The sequence below is a fragment of the Trichoplusia ni genome, chromosome 10 (assembly GCF_003590095.1).
Source record: "Trichoplusia ni isolate ovarian cell line Hi5 chromosome 10, tn1, whole genome shotgun sequence".
Lineage (NCBI taxonomy): Eukaryota > Metazoa > Arthropoda > Insecta > Lepidoptera > Noctuidae > Trichoplusia > Trichoplusia ni.
The window spans coordinates 9,672,049-9,690,717 of record NC_039487.1 but is presented as its reverse complement, the minus strand read 5'-3'; the positions used below and the strand labels follow the sequence as shown (position 1 = coordinate 9,690,717).

General features: G+C 33.5%; 1 protein-coding gene across 2 annotated transcripts in view; it reads left to right on the top strand.

The window, feature by feature from the left end:
- LOC113498014 (alkaline phosphatase-like) overlaps window positions 1-3,993 on the top strand; it is a 103,530-nt gene extending 99,537 nt beyond the window's left edge. The window contains exons 9-13 of one of the 2 annotated variants that reach the window (XM_026877889.1): window positions 1,179-1,358; window positions 1,502-1,696; window positions 2,012-2,215; window positions 2,833-2,963; window positions 3,524-3,993. In XM_026877889.1, the coding sequence (XP_026733690.1) occupies window positions 1,179-1,358; window positions 1,502-1,696; window positions 2,012-2,215; window positions 2,833-2,963; window positions 3,524-3,751 (938 nt within the window). In that variant the 3' untranslated portion in view covers window positions 3,752-3,993. Of the gene's footprint in view, window positions 1-1,178; window positions 1,359-1,501; window positions 1,697-2,011; window positions 2,216-2,832; window positions 2,964-3,520 lie in introns of both variants that reach the window. The other variant, XM_026877888.1, reaches the window with a different exon arrangement.
- Window positions 3,994-18,669: the final 14,676 nt, after the last annotated feature.

Here is an 18,669-nt window from a genome sequence, read left to right as displayed (position 1 = left end):
TAGGAGACGATAAAAATTCAGAATTGCTCTACAAAATTAATATAAGAGAGCCAACATGATTCCGTAAGTCGAGACTTACTTAGTTCAAGGAAAGTTGGCCCAAAAATGCTTCCGGCCTACCTTCTTTGGAATTTATGAAATATTTACGTTCCCCAGATTACATTTACCGAGTTTACATTATCAGTGCGGCGCCGTTCTGTAATCCCATTTGAATCCTTTTTAATCTCACCCGCCCGACATAAAGTAGGTAGCATTTGCATTTCAAATATGGATTAAGCTGTTACCAACATTCTTAATTCAGAAATTGTGTATCAAGCTCCTTAGTTTTTTAAACTCTAATTAATTACTCATAAAACGGTCCGGAAGGTTGGGGTCTCTTTAAACTGAATAAAATCAAAATAATTAGGTTACTGGGAGCGGGGTGAAAACAAGAGAACGAATACGTATACGTCGCTCAGAGCTAAGTGTAAGAGATAAATTTGCACATCGCAGGCTAGTAGTAGTTCAATTGCCTGACATTCCATTTTTGGTCATAAGCGCTGTTCGTACTTTATTACTATTAAACTGTCATCTGTGGTTAGATAACGACTAACGAGAAGACAGAAATTCGAAAATACAGCTTATTTCAGTACAGCGATTAAACGAAAATGAAGGGATTAAATCATAAAATCACAATGTTTCGTACTTAAGCTGCAATAATGAGATATTTCAAAGTTTTCCGCATGTGCGCTGTGTTGTACGTGACTTTAAACTCCATTTATCAGCATCAGTTGGTAGGGATGTGAAGTATGTGTAGTGTGCACGTTGTAAATAAGGACCATGTTAAAGTTTTTAATTACGGAACCGCATGTTTGTGAGCAATTTTGTTTACTTTTCTTCGTCTTTGCTCGGTATAATTATACATAGGTTATAGCATAGATATTGGCTTGTTATTAATTAATTCGAATTTGGCACGAAACGTTATAGAGCAACAAGGGCTGCTGATAGAAAATACTAGTAGGTAACTAGATAATGGCCCAAAAAACTATTTGAGATTTGTTACTATATCTGTTCGGCAATTTTAGGGTCTTCATCTTAAATTTACTGCGGGTAAACGGGTCCTCGTAAAATCTCTCTATCCACTATGTTACAAAATAAGTTAAATAAAATATTATCCAAAACTGTATTTATGGATACAGGTTTATTTGAATACTCTCATATGGAGTTCAATGCTGAGCGCGGGGCCGTAGCTGATGCAGAGGAAGGCGCGGCTGCGACATCAGCTGTTAAAGCAGATGACCCATCCTTAGCTGATATGACTAGAGCTGCTCTGTCAATTTTAACTAAAAATGACAAGGGATTCTTTCTACTTATTGAAGGTAAGTTGTATCTTCCAAAACAATCCCTCATATTGAAAGTATTTTTGTCATGGAACCTGCTGTTTGTACCAAATGAATTTCAATTAATGTTTTCCCCATGTTTGTGTTAAATGCCAACAATGTATTTGATGTTATATATTTAGGTGGAAGGATAGACCATGCACATCACTACAATAATCCATATCGAGCTCTCGACGAAACTTTGGAGTTAGAAACCGCACTGTTGGCAGCATTAGAGAGGGTTAATCCTGCCGAAACTTTGATCGTAGTCACCGCCGATCACGGTCATGTAATGACTTTTGGAGGACAGGCTACACCGAGGGGGCACCCAGTTTTAGGTAAAATTTTAAGTAAAAACATTGTATATTCAACTCACTCCGACCTATTTTTCAAACCCTTTTAGAGTACTACTCCTTACCTACTATATGAAATCAAATAAACATTTTATTGAAATTTTATTTGACGTAAGCGTAAAAAACAATTGAAATTTAAATCGAGTGCTAATACATCTTGTTTACTTGCCAGAACTCTAAATTCATTTCTGTTATTTGTTTAGAGTTCTGAAACGAAATTAAGGGGACTTAAACTTAGAGAGCGTTTTCATTAAACACGTTTGAGAAATTTGTGTAAACAAGTTGAAATCATTTCCTTAGGTGCGGATACCGTAGTATCTGATATTGATGGATTACGGTACTCCACGTTGTTGTATGGGACTGGGCCTGGTCACTCAGAGCCTAGAGCTTTGCCGTTGAATACTACGGCCTCTGCTGCAGCTTCGGCTGATGCTGTGCATGCAGCCGCAGTGCCAAGACAGTGGGCGACTCATGGTGGAGAAGATGTCCCCATTTATGCTTTAGGTAAAGTATTTATAATTATGGTATGTATAAACATTGAATTCAATGGTTCTCTTATTGAATGGGTTTTCGTACTATAGAAGGGAAACATTGACAGAATAAAGTCACACTATTATGAACCTTTTAACAAATTGTAACTAAAACCAAAAGTCACGTCAAAGGCTTAGGGTGGTTGAAACTTTGACTATAGGTTGTACATCAATCATACATCATTGGCCATTGGCCTAGCCTTTTCCCAACTATGCTGGGGTCGGCTACCAGTCCAACCGGTTTCAGCTAAGTACCAGTGTTTTACAAGGAGCGACTGCCTATCTGACCTCCTCAACCCAGTTACCTGGGCAACCCGATACCCCTTGGTTAGACTGGCTGTCAGACTTTTTTAAGCTTCTGACTACCTGTAACGACTGTTAAAGATGTAGGAGTGCCTTCCGAAACATCAATCATACAATAAGAAAAAAAAAGGAATACTTTCACAAAGCCAGGTTAGGTTCAAAGTAAAGTAAAAGCTTTCACGTCAAATTATTAACCCACTTATTTATTTATTTATAAAAAATAAAACTAAAAACTTAGCAAGCCCCGATTTTTCCGTGAAATCATATTTACACTGATTATGTATCTAGGTCCCATGGCAACAATATTGTTTGCCGGGGTAGTGGAACAAAGCTACATACCTCATGCCATCGCGTATGCTGCTTGCCTTGCCCATCAATCGAGAAGATGTCAAGAAAAAATCAACTTTACCCAACCACCGGTAAGCAAGGAATAATAAATCAAACAATATTTCCCTTTTTCTGTTTTCAGTTTTATGAATATTTCTGCCTCTTTTTTATCATAAATAACTTCAGACAAAGGGAAATATGGACGAAGTTTACAAGTTTTATATTATTACGTAGAAGTTTCGCCTTCACGTCACTATAGTTACAAAAGAAAATTACCTACTATATATTTCTTGCGTACTTAATTCAATAGTTACTAACAGAAAACAAAACAACTTTATATGTTTTATAAATTAGCTTGTTTTCAATTGTTTCTCAGAATGTTTTTTCCGTTCATAGCAATTTTGGCAACTCTGTCCTCATTAAAAACGAAAACTTACTCGGAAAACATCTGTAACACAAATACCATTGAATAATACTATCAAAGGGTCTCTCAACACCTTTTTAGAAATATTGATCAAAGATGCCGCTCTATTTGTGTACACACGCCGGTAACAACCTAACTTTAAGAAGCAGGCTTTTACGACTATATAATATGATGGTGATAATGAATCTTGACTCAAATAAAAGACTAAAAAATATTTTATTGTAGCAGGAAAAGCCTCCGAACTGCGTACCACCAGAAGTGAGCAGCGTTTCAGCTGCTGAAGAAACTCGAAACGACGGTTCCAGTGGACGTCGCATCGTGGTCGCTTCGAGTGTCATGGCAGACGAAAGAGCGCCACGCTCAAACGCTCCGCCTATGACCACGCGCTACCTATTATCAAGAATGACGTCATACATTGCTCGCCTAAGTTTCGTCTTAATCGTCTTTGTTTTATAAATATAATAAAATCAAGTGTAAATATTTAACACGCGAACATTCGCCCACGAATTTCTGCTAGTATTAATGACTGTTTCTAATAGTTGGGTGTGAACTGTGTTCGGTGTTTCAGTGATCAAAACCTTTTGTACAGCCATTGTTGTAAATACGCGATCAGGTTGTTTATAAGATAATATTGTAAATATAAATGGAATTATGATTGCTATTTATTTAGTCTTATCATTAAATTAATTTTTAAATGACTTGTGAATTTTTATTTACTAATTTATAAAACCTTTTAGAAAAAAAATGATAGTTTAGCTTGAAAAAGTATTTTCGTTCATATCCTAATTATTTGAAGTTGTTAAATCCAATTCTTCTACTGAGTAAATATTTGAACAGTTTAGAACGAAGTGTCTAATAAAATATAGGTCCAAAATTACATGTTCAAGGTTAACAAAATGACTGTTTAAATATTCTCTGACTGAAAATTTTCTTTTCAAATGTTAATTTATCTAAGCCTACACTTGAGAGCCCTGACTTTTCTCTTACACAATTAGTTAGGGTTGTCAAGAGAGCAGGCTATCGGTGACGTCATGCCGCGATAACGCAATTGTTACGTCAAAATGGACGTTGACAGCCTTTGTCGTGGCTTTCTCGCACTCTCCGCTTTGTTTAGCGATGGAAGCTTTCAACAATGTACTGAGATTTATATGCAGATAAAAACATACGACATATATCAAATACATATTTATTATTTCCTTTAAGAGAACAGATAATTCTTAATATATAAAATTCAGTGTACCAAAGAAAGATTTCAAGAATTTTTTTTCATTGTTGTCTTAGTCTGTCTATCTGATTAATTGAAACGGAATTCTGAATATGATCGGAGTCGTTTAAACACGTCCGTGGTAGACTAAGACTATAAAACGCATACAATACATTTCATTAGAATTGAATAATTGAAATTGTAAGGGAATGGCATTCGTTTTTGAAAGGTGACGTAACTTTGAATTGACAGCATACATTGCACAGAGAAATGTATCTTTTATTTTATTTTTATGTCCTTTAATGAACAATACGGAAGTACGAAGCTTTATCAATTTTGACGATATTTATGGCTTTCTTGTTGATTGGAATTTCATAGGTTAACTGTGGTAGAATTTCGCTGGCTTCTTTTTCAACAAATTGATTAATTTATAAAATACTTTAAGGGCTGCAAAGTAATCTGATTCTTGCAGCTTTTCAAAGTAAAATTTTGTTTCGTATTTAATTAACCATTCATTTCATATCAGAGACTTTCCAAACTTGAATGTAAGTATCAAATGATATCTAATATTTTCTGAAAAAGGAAAATTTAATAAAAAGTTTAACAAGCCTTCTTAGGCTTAGGTATAAATAGCAGGAGTTATTCACATTAGGCTGACAGCCACAAATTTTTGGTTAGCATATCTCGGAACACGTATCATATTTCTTTTTAAATGACACTAAATATAAAAACGACAGCGCCGGTTTCCCTCATACAGTTGACATACAAAATTAAATAAAACGCGGCTCTCGTCAAATTTTTTCGCGTTACCATACATTTTCATTACATTTTGGGCCACGTTTCATTTTAGAGTGCAATAAAAATGTCATAACCATTTTGGCCTGTAAACCCTTGATTTGGCTGAAACATGTGCATTAAATATGCTTTGGCATACAAACCGTGTACGGGAATTAACCTGCCTCCAAAAACTGTTGTCGTGGGCAACATAATTCCTTTAACCATTCACAATTCATTTAAAATTTGATGAAATGGAGTGTTTTAAAGCTTTCAAATATTATTAAGTGTTGATTTATTTTGAAACAAACTGTATTTTCACAAACATTCAGACAAATTCTTGTCCTACTAGAAGATTGAATACTCGACACGTCGTGCACAGTGGGTGATAGTGCAGTCAAAAAATTAAGTTCAAATTACGATAAAAACACAATCAAATTGTGGATTTTTTTTTCATTTTAGATTGACGAAACAGAATTGAATGTCTTTTATACATTAAGAATTTTAAAACCTTTATTCTGGCTATATTCAAATTTTGAAAGTTAAATTTGACGAACTTTCCGGGTTAGACTCAAATTGAGCTGAAATTTTACTTGCATAAGTATGTTGCGTGACAATGCAATATTATGATGATTTAGAGTCGATCTGATGCTGGAGCTGGAGGGCAGTCATATGAGTTCTGGTATAAAATAACACAACCTCATTCTCGTTTAACATGTCTTGGTGAGTACTTTAAGCCTTTTAAGTCTTTTATAAATTATTGTTATTTAAGAGCAGGTTTACCAAATTGAGATAGGTATACTAACTGATATATAAATAACTGTCACGTTTCAAAACAATCTCAGCTCTAATTAATTCAATTAATTCGAAATGTCAGCTATCATTAATAATTGTGAAACAACGAAAAGCGGGGATCCGTAAGTTTTCAAGTTTCAACAGTTTGAATTATATTACATTCCGTACCTACATAAATAACTATATTTAAGTTAAGATAGGTAGGCATCTTGCTAGAACATCTGACATCGGGATACCGCAAAGAAGTTAGGTAGATTTTCGTTAATCTTAGTTCCCACAGACTTGTTACCAACGCTGTGTTATAAGGTTTTACAAAAGCCACGAAAACGCTGTAGGCTAGTTTAGTAACGCAATTATGTCTGTCTACGTCACTGTGTTTGTCTTCTAAATTCATAATTAATTAAGCCTGTTACTAGATATTTAGATTAGAGAGGCCTGTTGCCATTTCTAGTAAGTTAGCGGTAGCTTCTCTATATTGAAAGCCTTGGAAGCAAGACGTCGCTCTATGACGTAAATGTCGTAGAAAAAAACAATATAGATAAAAAAAAACGATCGATTATGTTTTTTTTACAAAATTTGTACTTAAAAAAAGGACAGAAATCTTTTAGGCTGCATGCGCTAACCATGTTTTCGTATCGTATAGAAAGTCATTCTAGATTACATGTCACAAACTCATGTTATTCTATTTAAATAAAAAAAACAATCAATCTAATAAATAATAGAAGGTGTCCTGACCTTTGACCCGTGTATATTTTAAAATCGAAATACCTACGTATTTTATACCTGTCTGATATACAATATTGATCACTTTCACAAAGATCAAAGACCCAAAATCTCGAAAGCAACCTCTAAACCATTTTCGTATCGTATCGTCGATCTAAAAATTCTATTGCGTTCATATTTTTTTCAGAGTGTTTACCTTGCCGACCCGTAAGTCGGTGCTGGCAATAAATAGGACGGACGTGGCCACGTTTCGGGGCTGAACTTTGTTTTATGAGGGCAAACTGTACAGGAGTATGAATAAGACAAACATTTCTAAAAAAATACAAGTGAAGGTACGTACGGAAGTATCCTCCAGTGAGGGTTCCATTCAAATGGGCTGAACAAAAATATTTGCAGAATGTGTTGTTGGTAAAATTTCAATAGTCCTGCTATTATGGTTAATGAGATAGCCTCGTGACCGTCAAGAAAGCCTTAGTTACTCATTTCCGGTTTTTACCCTTCAGGTACGGAACCCTCGAAATAGACGACGATTGAGATATTTTACTCAATATGTTCGGTTATTTGGATCTTTTATTTTTAGTTATAGTGATTCGATTGAAATTAACATGTAAAAATATTCAATGTCCCATCGAAATCTTTAATTTTAATTTCATCTTCAAGCAGCTAGCCGCAGGCTATGATTATGCTTTTGCAATGTCTAACAAGTTAAAAATTTCGCCCGAACAAAGGAGTGATTACATTTTTATTTATTTCAAAATAATTAAATGTGAAACGCTAAAAGTAGATAAGAATATAGCGTTTAAAAATGTATTATAAAAATTAGTTGGTCTAAGTCATACTCCATTTGAAACTGGCCAGCTGCGCTCATACATCGGTAAAGGTATAATATGTGTGTAACTATACTCTCAATTTGATAATACAGGTTATCTCTTTTGTTTTGATTTTCATAGTTTATGTTGATGTTTTTAGAAATTGCTACTCATATGTATTTTTTTTTAAACAACGTGAATGTTTTTATAACTTTCTTAAGCTTGTTAAATTCTTTAATTCTTCATGCCAGTTATAAACACTTTTTACGTGAGAGCTTCAAAAACTTCAATTTCATTTTGTTTTAAATATCTTAAGGTGAAAGACGTTTTTTTTTTGTTTCGTTTACTCGTATTTTGGTATTGGCAGTGTAAACTGAAAAAAATGTAAGGAATAGTCAATGAAAAGAATTTAGACTGTATTGGCGGGGTTTTAAAGACTGCGGTAAGCAACATGTAAACAAGCTGCTTCTAAATTTTTAATGAAGATAAAATAATGAAACAAGCGCGCACCAAAGCTAAACCTTTGGTATTATATAAAAGCTAAAAGTTTCCCTGTTCTTGACTATTCCAGAGAATTTAAGGTACTGTTTTATGCATTATATCATGTATAACTTGGCCAAGTAACAGCATCCTTGCTCTATTCGTTATCGTTTGTTCTTATCAGCATTGCGCACATGCTCTTGTCTTATAAAGGAATGACATAGTTTACCACATTTGTTTTTTTTTGTCACTTAATAAATGAACATCTGAAAACATAATTTATTTAAATTAATACTAGTCTATATTAAAAAAAAAATGGGCAGCAGCACAACAAAACATCATCAACATTTATTACTAACGAAAAATTGTTACTTCACCTCATAAAACTAGGGGTTAGTCAATGTTATATACCTACGATGTCTCCTAATGACGTCATCATTGTATTCTACCACCAACCGACGACTTTTATAATAATACTATAGCAATTGTGTTAGAAAGACAGCGTACTACGCGGCGTAGCACAGCGTAGCATGGCGTAGCCCGGCGTAGTACGGCGTCCCTCTTCCACAATACCACCAGTATTACTTTTAGATGTAGTGGTAGGACCAATGATCCCTTTTTGGTGGTGAACGACCGTCCTTTTGTAAAAAAAGGTTGTATGTCTTTATAAAGGTGACAGTTTTGTTGACGAAGATTTACGAGACGATGGACACTGGCCAAGGAAATTCTATAAGTGATTAACTTCCAGGTTTCTAACCGAATATCAGGACATTTTTCATAACAAATACTTGCTTGTAAGTATATTTTTTTTCACTTCAGTGATTTTGTCGTCATCCGTCATAGCCCAAGTAATTAGATGGTATTTTGCTGATATATTTGAAATAGATATACGTAAGAAGTATACCGATATTATATTGATGATGATGATGACCTCAGCGACCTCCTAGCCGATTTTGACCACAGCGTCTACCTTACTCCTGGTGTACTTTACTCCAAGTAAATTATTTCTATCCAAAAATTACATGCCAACATTGGCCAAACCACAAAATTCTACAGAAAACAATTTAAACTAAAAATATAAATTTCAAAAACACACAGAATGTTTCAACCTGATATATTTACTCTACAAAAAGAAAACCAAACTAACAAATTGAACTGAGCTTGCCACCGTTCCATGTAAGTTTTAACAGCACGCTAGATAAAAGACTACGAATTAGGTTTTTGTTCCCGCAAACTGTGACGAAACTTGTCCCGACTTTAAAGCTTCAGGCTTAAGGTACATTAACAATGAATAAATAAAATGGACAAGGAGAATAAAGAATTTAGATGTTAATAAATTTTTGACACGGTCAAAAATCTCAAAAATATTGAAATATGGAACTGTCGTACCATAGAATATTTTTTCAAGGAAAGAATGGAATATGAAGAATTGACGATTTGCATACGTTTTTTCTAGACTAAATGCTTTTTCGTAAACCCTTATAATTATTTATAAATATGTGAATCTAAAAGTGTTCCCTATTATTTTTATTGTTTACGGGTATCTCGTACTTGAATCTGGATTTGAACTTTACCATATTAACTGTGAAACAAAGTCGTATTTTAGAAATTATAATGACCGCAGCTGAAACAAAAAGAAATAAAGGAAACATCCAAAATGATTGACAATAGCCTCTAGTTTTGTTATTTCATACTTAAAAAATAAACAGATGAAAATCTTCAAGGAGTTTCAACGGAGATTGTAATATAAATGTTGAACAATGACACCAAGGATTAAATCCGGTCCTGTTTCAATAAAAACGAAAGTGCTTGTTCTAAGACAGTCAAGACGAAATAAACTGTTATTAAAAAGCTTGCTCTTTGCCCTTTTTTGTTGTTTTAAATATAACTCAAAGATCAAAGTTGATGACATTTAAAGGAACATTTAATATTTTCTTGTATTTTTTTAAGATTACTAGAATAACATTTTTTTTGCTTATGTTGTTCAACAACAAAAGCAAAAAAAACACACTGCAAAAAAAACTGACATTGCTCAAACTCTTGCTAACAATGATCTTTAAAAAAAATGAAGAGCATTTAAAAAATTGTGGCGCTAATGGTGGAAATTGCTCTGAACGATTTCAAGGTTAGTTTAAGTGAAAATTATACAAGTTAAACAGAAACGTATGAAGGTTAGGTTCACAAAATTCCAGAAAAGCTTGAAATATTTCCATACATTGTTCGTAGCGTCGTTCAACTGTAATAGAATTTTCTAACAAAACGACTCTTTTCAAGGAAAACTTGAAAGTACAGAATGTTATTAAAACATTGCTTCAAAGGGTTTTACAGAGAAAACATACAATTTACCTACAGACCTACATTAAACGCGAGGATATTGTGTGACATTAATTGAATATTGTGTCCTTGAATAACTTGTTATGTAAGTCAGCTATTTACTTAGTTCTTAGTAGACGTTGCACGGCGCTTTAGGTTTAGTTACTAAGAGTCTGACACAACGCTTCCTCCCCGAGGTGAATGAGGATCCTCATGCCTAACAAAAAAAAGTATTTATCTTGAAGTCGAGGCTTTGAACTAAAAAAAAAACCTTTTTTTGTTATTAGAAGTGGAAGTATTACATAAACCCGCCCTTTAAAGAGAATTCTAGCAGCAATCCAAAGCACAATACCCTTTTACTACATGGATAACCGAGTGGTTTGGGTCACCGTCAAACCCACTATGCTCAACGTGTTGCGGGTTCGATTCACGAATGCTTGTTCTAACTATATATCTTGTAAATTAAGCTCTAAAAGAATCGTTTAAGGTTCTATTTCGAATAAAATTGAAACTAAATTATAAACAATTCGCAGAAGTATTTAGTACTGAGATGAAGCTACTAGAGATAGGATCGACATGACAAATGAAATATGGCGTAGGCCTATATCAACAAGGAGGTTAATATGTAGATAAATTTAGATGCTTGAACAGGGTATTGTGTTGTAATTGAAATTCGACGTCTTCCCTCTAATTATTTTGTTTATCTTAAGATAGTATATTCTCGGTTTCTTAAACGGAGATGGAAAAAGACACCATATTTAAAAGTCTTTTAGATCAAAGTTGGTCTTCAACAGAACGTATTTATGTATGTTACAAAAACCAATTAATAATGAAACCTTTTTTTGGCAAGGCGGGAAATCCTCATGGATACCCGCTCCCACGGGGGAGAGAACGGGTAGTGTCAGGACTCTTACTCACTGAATCTGAACCGACGCTACGACATCCGCGTTTTTGTGTCGGTGTATGGCAATGCGTTACAATCCTTCATACAACTAATAATAAGGCCTTCTATTATATACCATCGATCAAGTCACTATTTCACTAACCTTTAGGGGAACAAATACCGCGTATTAATTTCGGCACTTATATTTTTGTCCCAAAACGTTATAAAGACAATAAGTTAAGGTATCAGTTAAATAGCAAATTTCGTCTAAACCTGATAGTGTTAGCACTAGAGTGTAACTTAGGCTGTTAGATAAAGTTCTGAGTTAGGGATGCCGGCGACGTTTCGCTTACCAGTCATAGTAACTCGCTTCGCCACATCTGCGGCTTGCCATCGAGGAACAAGTTAAGGATGTGCCTTTTACGTTTTAAATATTTAAAACTGTAAAATTTTTAAAGTACGGATAAGTTGTTATTTAATTGGTTTATCAATGACAAAATAGAAAAATAAACTATAAAAATACCACCACTGTTCATATGTACATTATATGTAATATTATATGTATGTGGGAGCGAGACAATACACTACACAGTAGTATAGTGTCTCTTTTACACAGCTGTTATAATATTAGACTTCAATTAAAGCCTGCAGGCTCATCCAGACCAAAATTCTGAGGTAAAAAAAATATAAAAAAATCAAAATACAAACGAACTGAGGTCCTCAGTCGGTTAAAAACAATTTAAAATGGTTTTTTTACCAAAACCTTAAAATACCACAAATCTTAAAATGTAACACTTGCATTAGAAATTACTTAATAACTTAGAGGAAATATACTATAATAGATTAATCAAGAAAATATACCCAATATGCTAACTATAGTTAGACTTAACCAGAGTCAATGTAATGGAAGTTTTTATAGCTTTAGCTACCGTTCTATAGCAATAAGGAAAGAATAACACAGGACAAGCAAAAAGTTGCAATGACGTTTACATGACGAAATATCGAGGGTAAGGGATGGTAGTATTTCCACAGATGTATAAAGGAAATTGTACCTACGCGGTCAAAAAATTAAGTCTATTTTATTATGTGTTATTGTTTAGGTAATATCGATAAGACATCTACAAATAATTATACTATCAAGAATATATTTAACCTGGATAATACAACATTAAACAAAAAATAATTAGTTTTTTTGGAAACAACTAAGAAATTATGTACCTTTGTGGTAAATTATTTGGATTCTGACATTTCTATTTCATTTATTAAACAATCCATTTAATAATGTCAACATTTTATCTACAGCGGTTACGGCATATTGTACTGCACAAGCAAATGCGCAAGCACACTTTCATACGGTTCAATAAGATGGCAATCCGTTAGGACCAGAGAGTGTTTGGGAGCAGGACCAGCTGTTATATTTATTTCTAAAAATTGGGTGCTAGCTTGGGATTAAACTCAAGACTTTGACTTTTGGCAATTCTGCGATCTTACCATAAGAATATCACAAATTCATAATAGTTTATATAAACAACATTAACAGCATTTAAGTTAAAATTAAAAATAAACACGATGACATAAAAAATCTATAATTTATGTTAACACCTTACTTGTAAGCACTACACCGCTGCACTTGCTTGCAAAACAAACTTACTATAAACCGCTTCAGATCACTCCTGTGAATAGCTACAGTAATTAAATTATTATTAAGTTATTAGGGATGAATGGGGAAGCGAACTTAATCGCCTCAATTCTCCGGAGATACCAGTGTTATTACTTAACGCTTAAATTTAATTTAGTTGTACAATAGTAACGTACACAGTTGAAAGCTGTCATTAGGCTAGTTTGTAATATTTTATGGAATATATTCATTGTTGCATTCTGTTAAACTAGAAACAAAACTTATTTTACTAATTTAAGGTAAAAGTATAAATAGAATTATTTTTGTTAATGTACACCAACCCTATACCATTTTTTCTATAAATAAGCGAAATATTCTATTAAAAGACTCCTCAAATTGAATTAAAATATATTATTCGTTATCTAAAAAAAATGTCTAACCTTACAAACACATTTTTACGTTGGACAACACACAAATGGCATAACACTCAACGGACCACGGAGGTCATTTCCGGGTTTTAGTGAATGTTTCTCTTTCCTCATAACATCATATCATCAACCATCTTTAACGTGATGTCTCAAAGAATTTATGAAGCTTTTACCTCCTCCAAAACATTGGGCTCTTTGGCCGACTTTTTCGGGTCATCCTTGCCCTTCTTACGGCCACAAGGAAGCTATTTGCACGCCTTTACATTTTTTATGAAACAATCTAAAAGGTTGAGCTTTACGTGATAACTAGTGGTTTGGTGAATAAAACGTTTCGTGTTTCGCTGATGGGTTATTTCAATATGCGAGAAAGTAGTTTGTTAAATATTTTTATGTTGTCATAAAACTTGTTGATATTTTATGTTAGAAGTTGAAGAATATATTGTGATTTATAAATCTATCAAATATTTATAGCGTTTACTCTGAAGTGTTTCGTAATTATCTTATATCTTTGCATTTTTCTTGTAGAAGAGGAAATTGTGTCTTAAGATATTTTTTTATAAATATTAGTAGTTTGGTACGAATACCTTGTATAAAGTTTATAAAGTTTTAAGTTGTTATATTTTATAGTTTGTTCTTTTCTTTTTATTTGTTTTAAAGAGATATAAAATTTAATATAGCTTTTTTAAATAATGTTATTTTAAAATAATAACACTGTTATATTTTTTAGTTTGTACAGATATGTTTAATTTTGATTTTTTTCTGATGGTCTCTGCACTTATTGTACCTAATTATAAACTTAGTTATTAAATAATATTTGTACGCCTTCACGGCAAGACATAGCGCACATAATACCTCCTAACACCTGTATGTAAATATCCTATGTTTTACAAATAAAATTATTCTGATTCTGATTCTGAAAAAAAAAAAAAAATGCTTAAAATTTTGACATCAAATTCAAATAATCAACCAAATAAAAAAATCGGTCAATTGCTAGCCGGATCTGTGCCATTGATTCAAGAAGACTTTTCATATAAAAAAAAACACAGTACAATATTTTTCTTTCTCAATTTGTCCCTGGAACTAAGTAAAATACTTAACTATACACATGGTTAGATCCGTCTCCATTCATTGTCATCCTATTGTTAGTGAGATTGTTCTGGTATCATGCCGGTAAATTGGATTTGCCAAGAACTATAGACGTTAATATGGAGGCGGTAAATGAAAACCTTATCTCATACATTACATGTTTACTTACGGATGATACACAAATAAGGTAATAGAAACTATCTTCTTAATAGTGTTTGCATAGAATTAAAGATGCGATAAGGAGTATTATGTTAACAATGCATGGGCAAAATTGCCATGCATGCAAAATAAGCCAGAATTAAAAAAAATGCCGAATTAAGAACCTCTTTTTGATGTTTCTTGTTGAGACACATAAACTAGGTTGTTGCGGTAATTTGAGATAACGTTCCCGTTTGGTCCTTGACGATAGCCGGTTGGTTGAGGTCATGACGCCAAACATATTGTAAGAAAATGTTGCGGTTTCGATCTTCATATTTGTGTGATGTATCAATACTTGTCCAAAGTCTGGGTGTCTTTGCGCTTTGAAAGTTTATGAAACGTTCATAACACAATAATTAATTTTCGGGAACGGAAAAACATTTAAAGCATTCTAATTTTTAAACGGTAAGATTCTGGCATTTTCTTATTTCTTCCCAAAGTCAAAAGAAGTCCATGAAGATTTAAATCATAGGGCCTTAAAAAAAAGGTAATTCATTGTTCTTTTCAAGCGAACGCTGTGCCTAAATTTAAGTTACTGAGATAAGAACTACTGAACGCTTGCTAACTTGTGAGTAAAAGCTAGTCCTAAATATGCCTCCTCCGTCATATAACAATGATAAACGAGACCTCTCTCCCTACATTATGTTATGACTCCTTTGGTTATTGATTAAAGACCTTCCAGTTTTATCGAGGGTCGTGATATAGTTTAGTAGGGTTCAGAGTTTAACACTAAGTGTTTTCTATATCAAACTAGAAATAACTTATAGTTACCTTATTTTGGGAGCTACACGAATACGCTCGTAAATAAATTTCGTATTTCCATTTCTATGAATCTTTATGCCGATGATTGGGTATTAAGGTCGATGAAGTTTCAATGACTCTTTCCAACTGAGCTTTTGTATGTGTAAGTCGGATTTTTGGGATGTAATACCTTTATCAAGTTCTATCTTCAAAATTCTTTGAGTTTAGACTTAAATTAAATTGGAAAACGTATTTTATTTCTTTCTTGCAATTCGTTACAAATTAAATATACTTGATTCAGACTAATTATAAAATTTTTGCCTAGTTAGTAGTCAATTGGGTAGTGTTACGGTCTTTAGGTATAAACTATAAATAATATCAACCATTTAACTCACCAAATAATATTCGATCCCGAAATTCTAGCGCCAAAGATTACTGAATATCGAAATTAAAAATAGAATCCTATACAGTAGAAAAGTGCGAAAACATGAGTGAACCTTAAGCTATTAGTCAATCAGTAGATAGCATTTTGTTTAAAAACCTAAAGATACGGAAAATGCGTACAATCGAATATTTGACTTGGTTATGGCAATATCCATTGTATTCAATCCATTGTTCCCTTCATTAAATCAATATTCATCTCGTAACCCTCACATCATTTTAGGCTTCCAGTTAACAGCCATTATGAAATGATTAGAAAATAAACATGGCGTCTGAGTAATAGAGTTAATCCTTAGAAAATTATTACTTATAGATCGAGAGTTAAATTCCAGCACTTTTGCCAAAATATTTCAAAAACAGGAAAAATATATGCTAACTTTTTCTCTTTAACCCTACTGACTAATCCTTTAAATATGCTACCACAAATTATAATGAAATCCGATATTTTTTTTAGTTTATTGCGATCAAAAAAGCCCGCATATTTCAGAATTTTGGTATGTGATCAATAAACCACCAGTAAAATTGCGGTGGCGTGTAACAATACCAAAAAAATCCAGTATTACGGGGCATGCTAATGCACAAGCTGTGACCACAACGTTTTGTCGTTATTCATTCAAAAACGCGTTGGAAAAACAAATTGCCGGAATTGTTCCGTGTACTACCAAAAGATACAGGTTCGTTAATGGCTGCACTTTGTTAAACCAGTCTAAAGTTTTGATTTATAATGTGGGTTTTGGGATATATCATTTGGTTCATAAGGTAGGTTTTAAAATGAAAAGCGTGGTCATTATTGTGCTTTGCTGCTAGCCCACGATCATAAAGTGCCCTCAGATATTCTATCTTATTAGAATATCTGAGGGCACGGGAGTGCCCCCGCTAAGACGAGCCACACATTTACACACCAAAAGGAAATTGCAAAGGTATCTGAACATTTTCCTTCCCGTACGAAAATTAATAAAAAAATCATAATTCTGTGCGGTAAGTTAATTAATTTCTGATTTACTATGGTTTGCTTAAGGAAAATTGTTATCCTTTTATAAGAACGATATTTAAAAAATAAAAATATAAGCATTTCCGTAAGCACATGGTATGAAAGCCTATAGTAAAATTCGATGAAAGAGAATATTAATTTAGATACTTATTAAAAAAATCTTAGTACATCATAATAAGGAAAAAATTAGACATGAAATAAATATTCTCAGTACCACAAAAGCGAGCTCGTACAAACCAAAGATGTATTTGTATTCTGTAAATAATAAATACTCAAATCAGAAAGCTTGTAAAATATCCCTCATATATGGCTGTAGGACCTTTTCCTAAGGTTAGCAAACTTTTTTCCCATTATATAATATATTTTTTTCAAAATTTTGCTTCTTCTGCAGGACACTCTACAGTTCCATTTCTACCACAGCCCAAACTCGGTAAAAATATGAAAAAAAATTAACCTCGTTTTCAAGCTAACCACGAGTAACGATTTAATGAAATGAAATGATTGGTTAATTAAATTATTGATTGTGCTGTGAGTGGATCCGGAAAAGTTAATTTAGTCCATAAAATAAAGTATTCGCATAAACATTCCGAAAAACCTCATACGGAGTGTCGGGTCTGTTTAAAAATAATATGGTTTCCTCTTTTGATTCAGTAGTATATTTTATTTTCACATGAAAACTGACTTTTTGCCCTCCAATGTAAACTTTGGAATTCGACGGTCCATTTAAAAATTAAATGACAAATAATTTAAAAGTTAGTAACTCTCGTGGCCCTAACTCCAATTTGTCAAATATTAGATCTGACGAAACAAATTCGGACCTCAGTTCATCATTGGCCAAATTTGAGACCTTTCCCAGCGAAATTTTGTAACTCCTGCTTAGATTGTCCGACCTTTAATAAAGGTTCTTCACCATTGGCAGAGCAAATGATATAAATGCTGTATTCCAAAAGCAAATTATAGCATTTATAACACTGGGATTACACATTAAAATAGTTTGTAATGCGGTAAATATTTTTAGACAAAAGTGTTGAAAAAAAATAAGGTTGACAAATATGTTTTAAATCATGAACGCTCTTTTCTCTCATCAGTTTCAAAGCTTTACGAGTACGCTTCAAACATTTCGAAGCCAAAACTTTAACCTAAAATTAGATTACAAAGTACAGTCGCAAATACCTAACATTATCTACCTATAAATATCCCAAAAATCCAAATTTACGAGCTCGCTTTTGGTAGACGTATATCCTAATATAATGCGGAGTTGTCCGGCAAGCCCGGACAACGACATACTCGAACAAGTCGCAAGCCCGCTGACGCGACATGAACGTGTTAAAGGACGTCCTCCGTGTACTGAAAAACGTGGTGACTCGAGTTGAGTGGACTTGGGACGTGGAACGACCATTGTTTTACGAATAGTGATGCCTGTCTATTCAAAGGTGCGTTTTTTAGGGATCCGTATCAAAAGGTACCATGACACTGCTGTCTATCCACCACAACGACGCTCCGATGTCTACCATTGATAGTAAGATAGATTATATCAAATACAAACACATGATTAGATCAAAGACTATGTATTTACAGATTTCATTCCATCTACAGAAGCGGCAAAAAAATCGTCTCTGTTTTTTCGCTGTTTGTATCGACGGAACGCTTCGTCTCTGATTCCGTAGCGTAGATTGGTCGCTTTTTCACGACTACGTATAGCAGTGGCAAGGTAGATTGGATTGTGTTCTCGCCTGATGCATGCTATGAAAAGGAAAGGTAACCAAATGATTGTAGCCGGCTAGTCAGTCCGGCTACAGGCATTGAGGAAGTCATTCTATTGAAACCAAAAGAAGACTCATTAGTCGTTTTGTTAGCCCGTCCTCTTATCGTGCTAACTTTAATTATCAA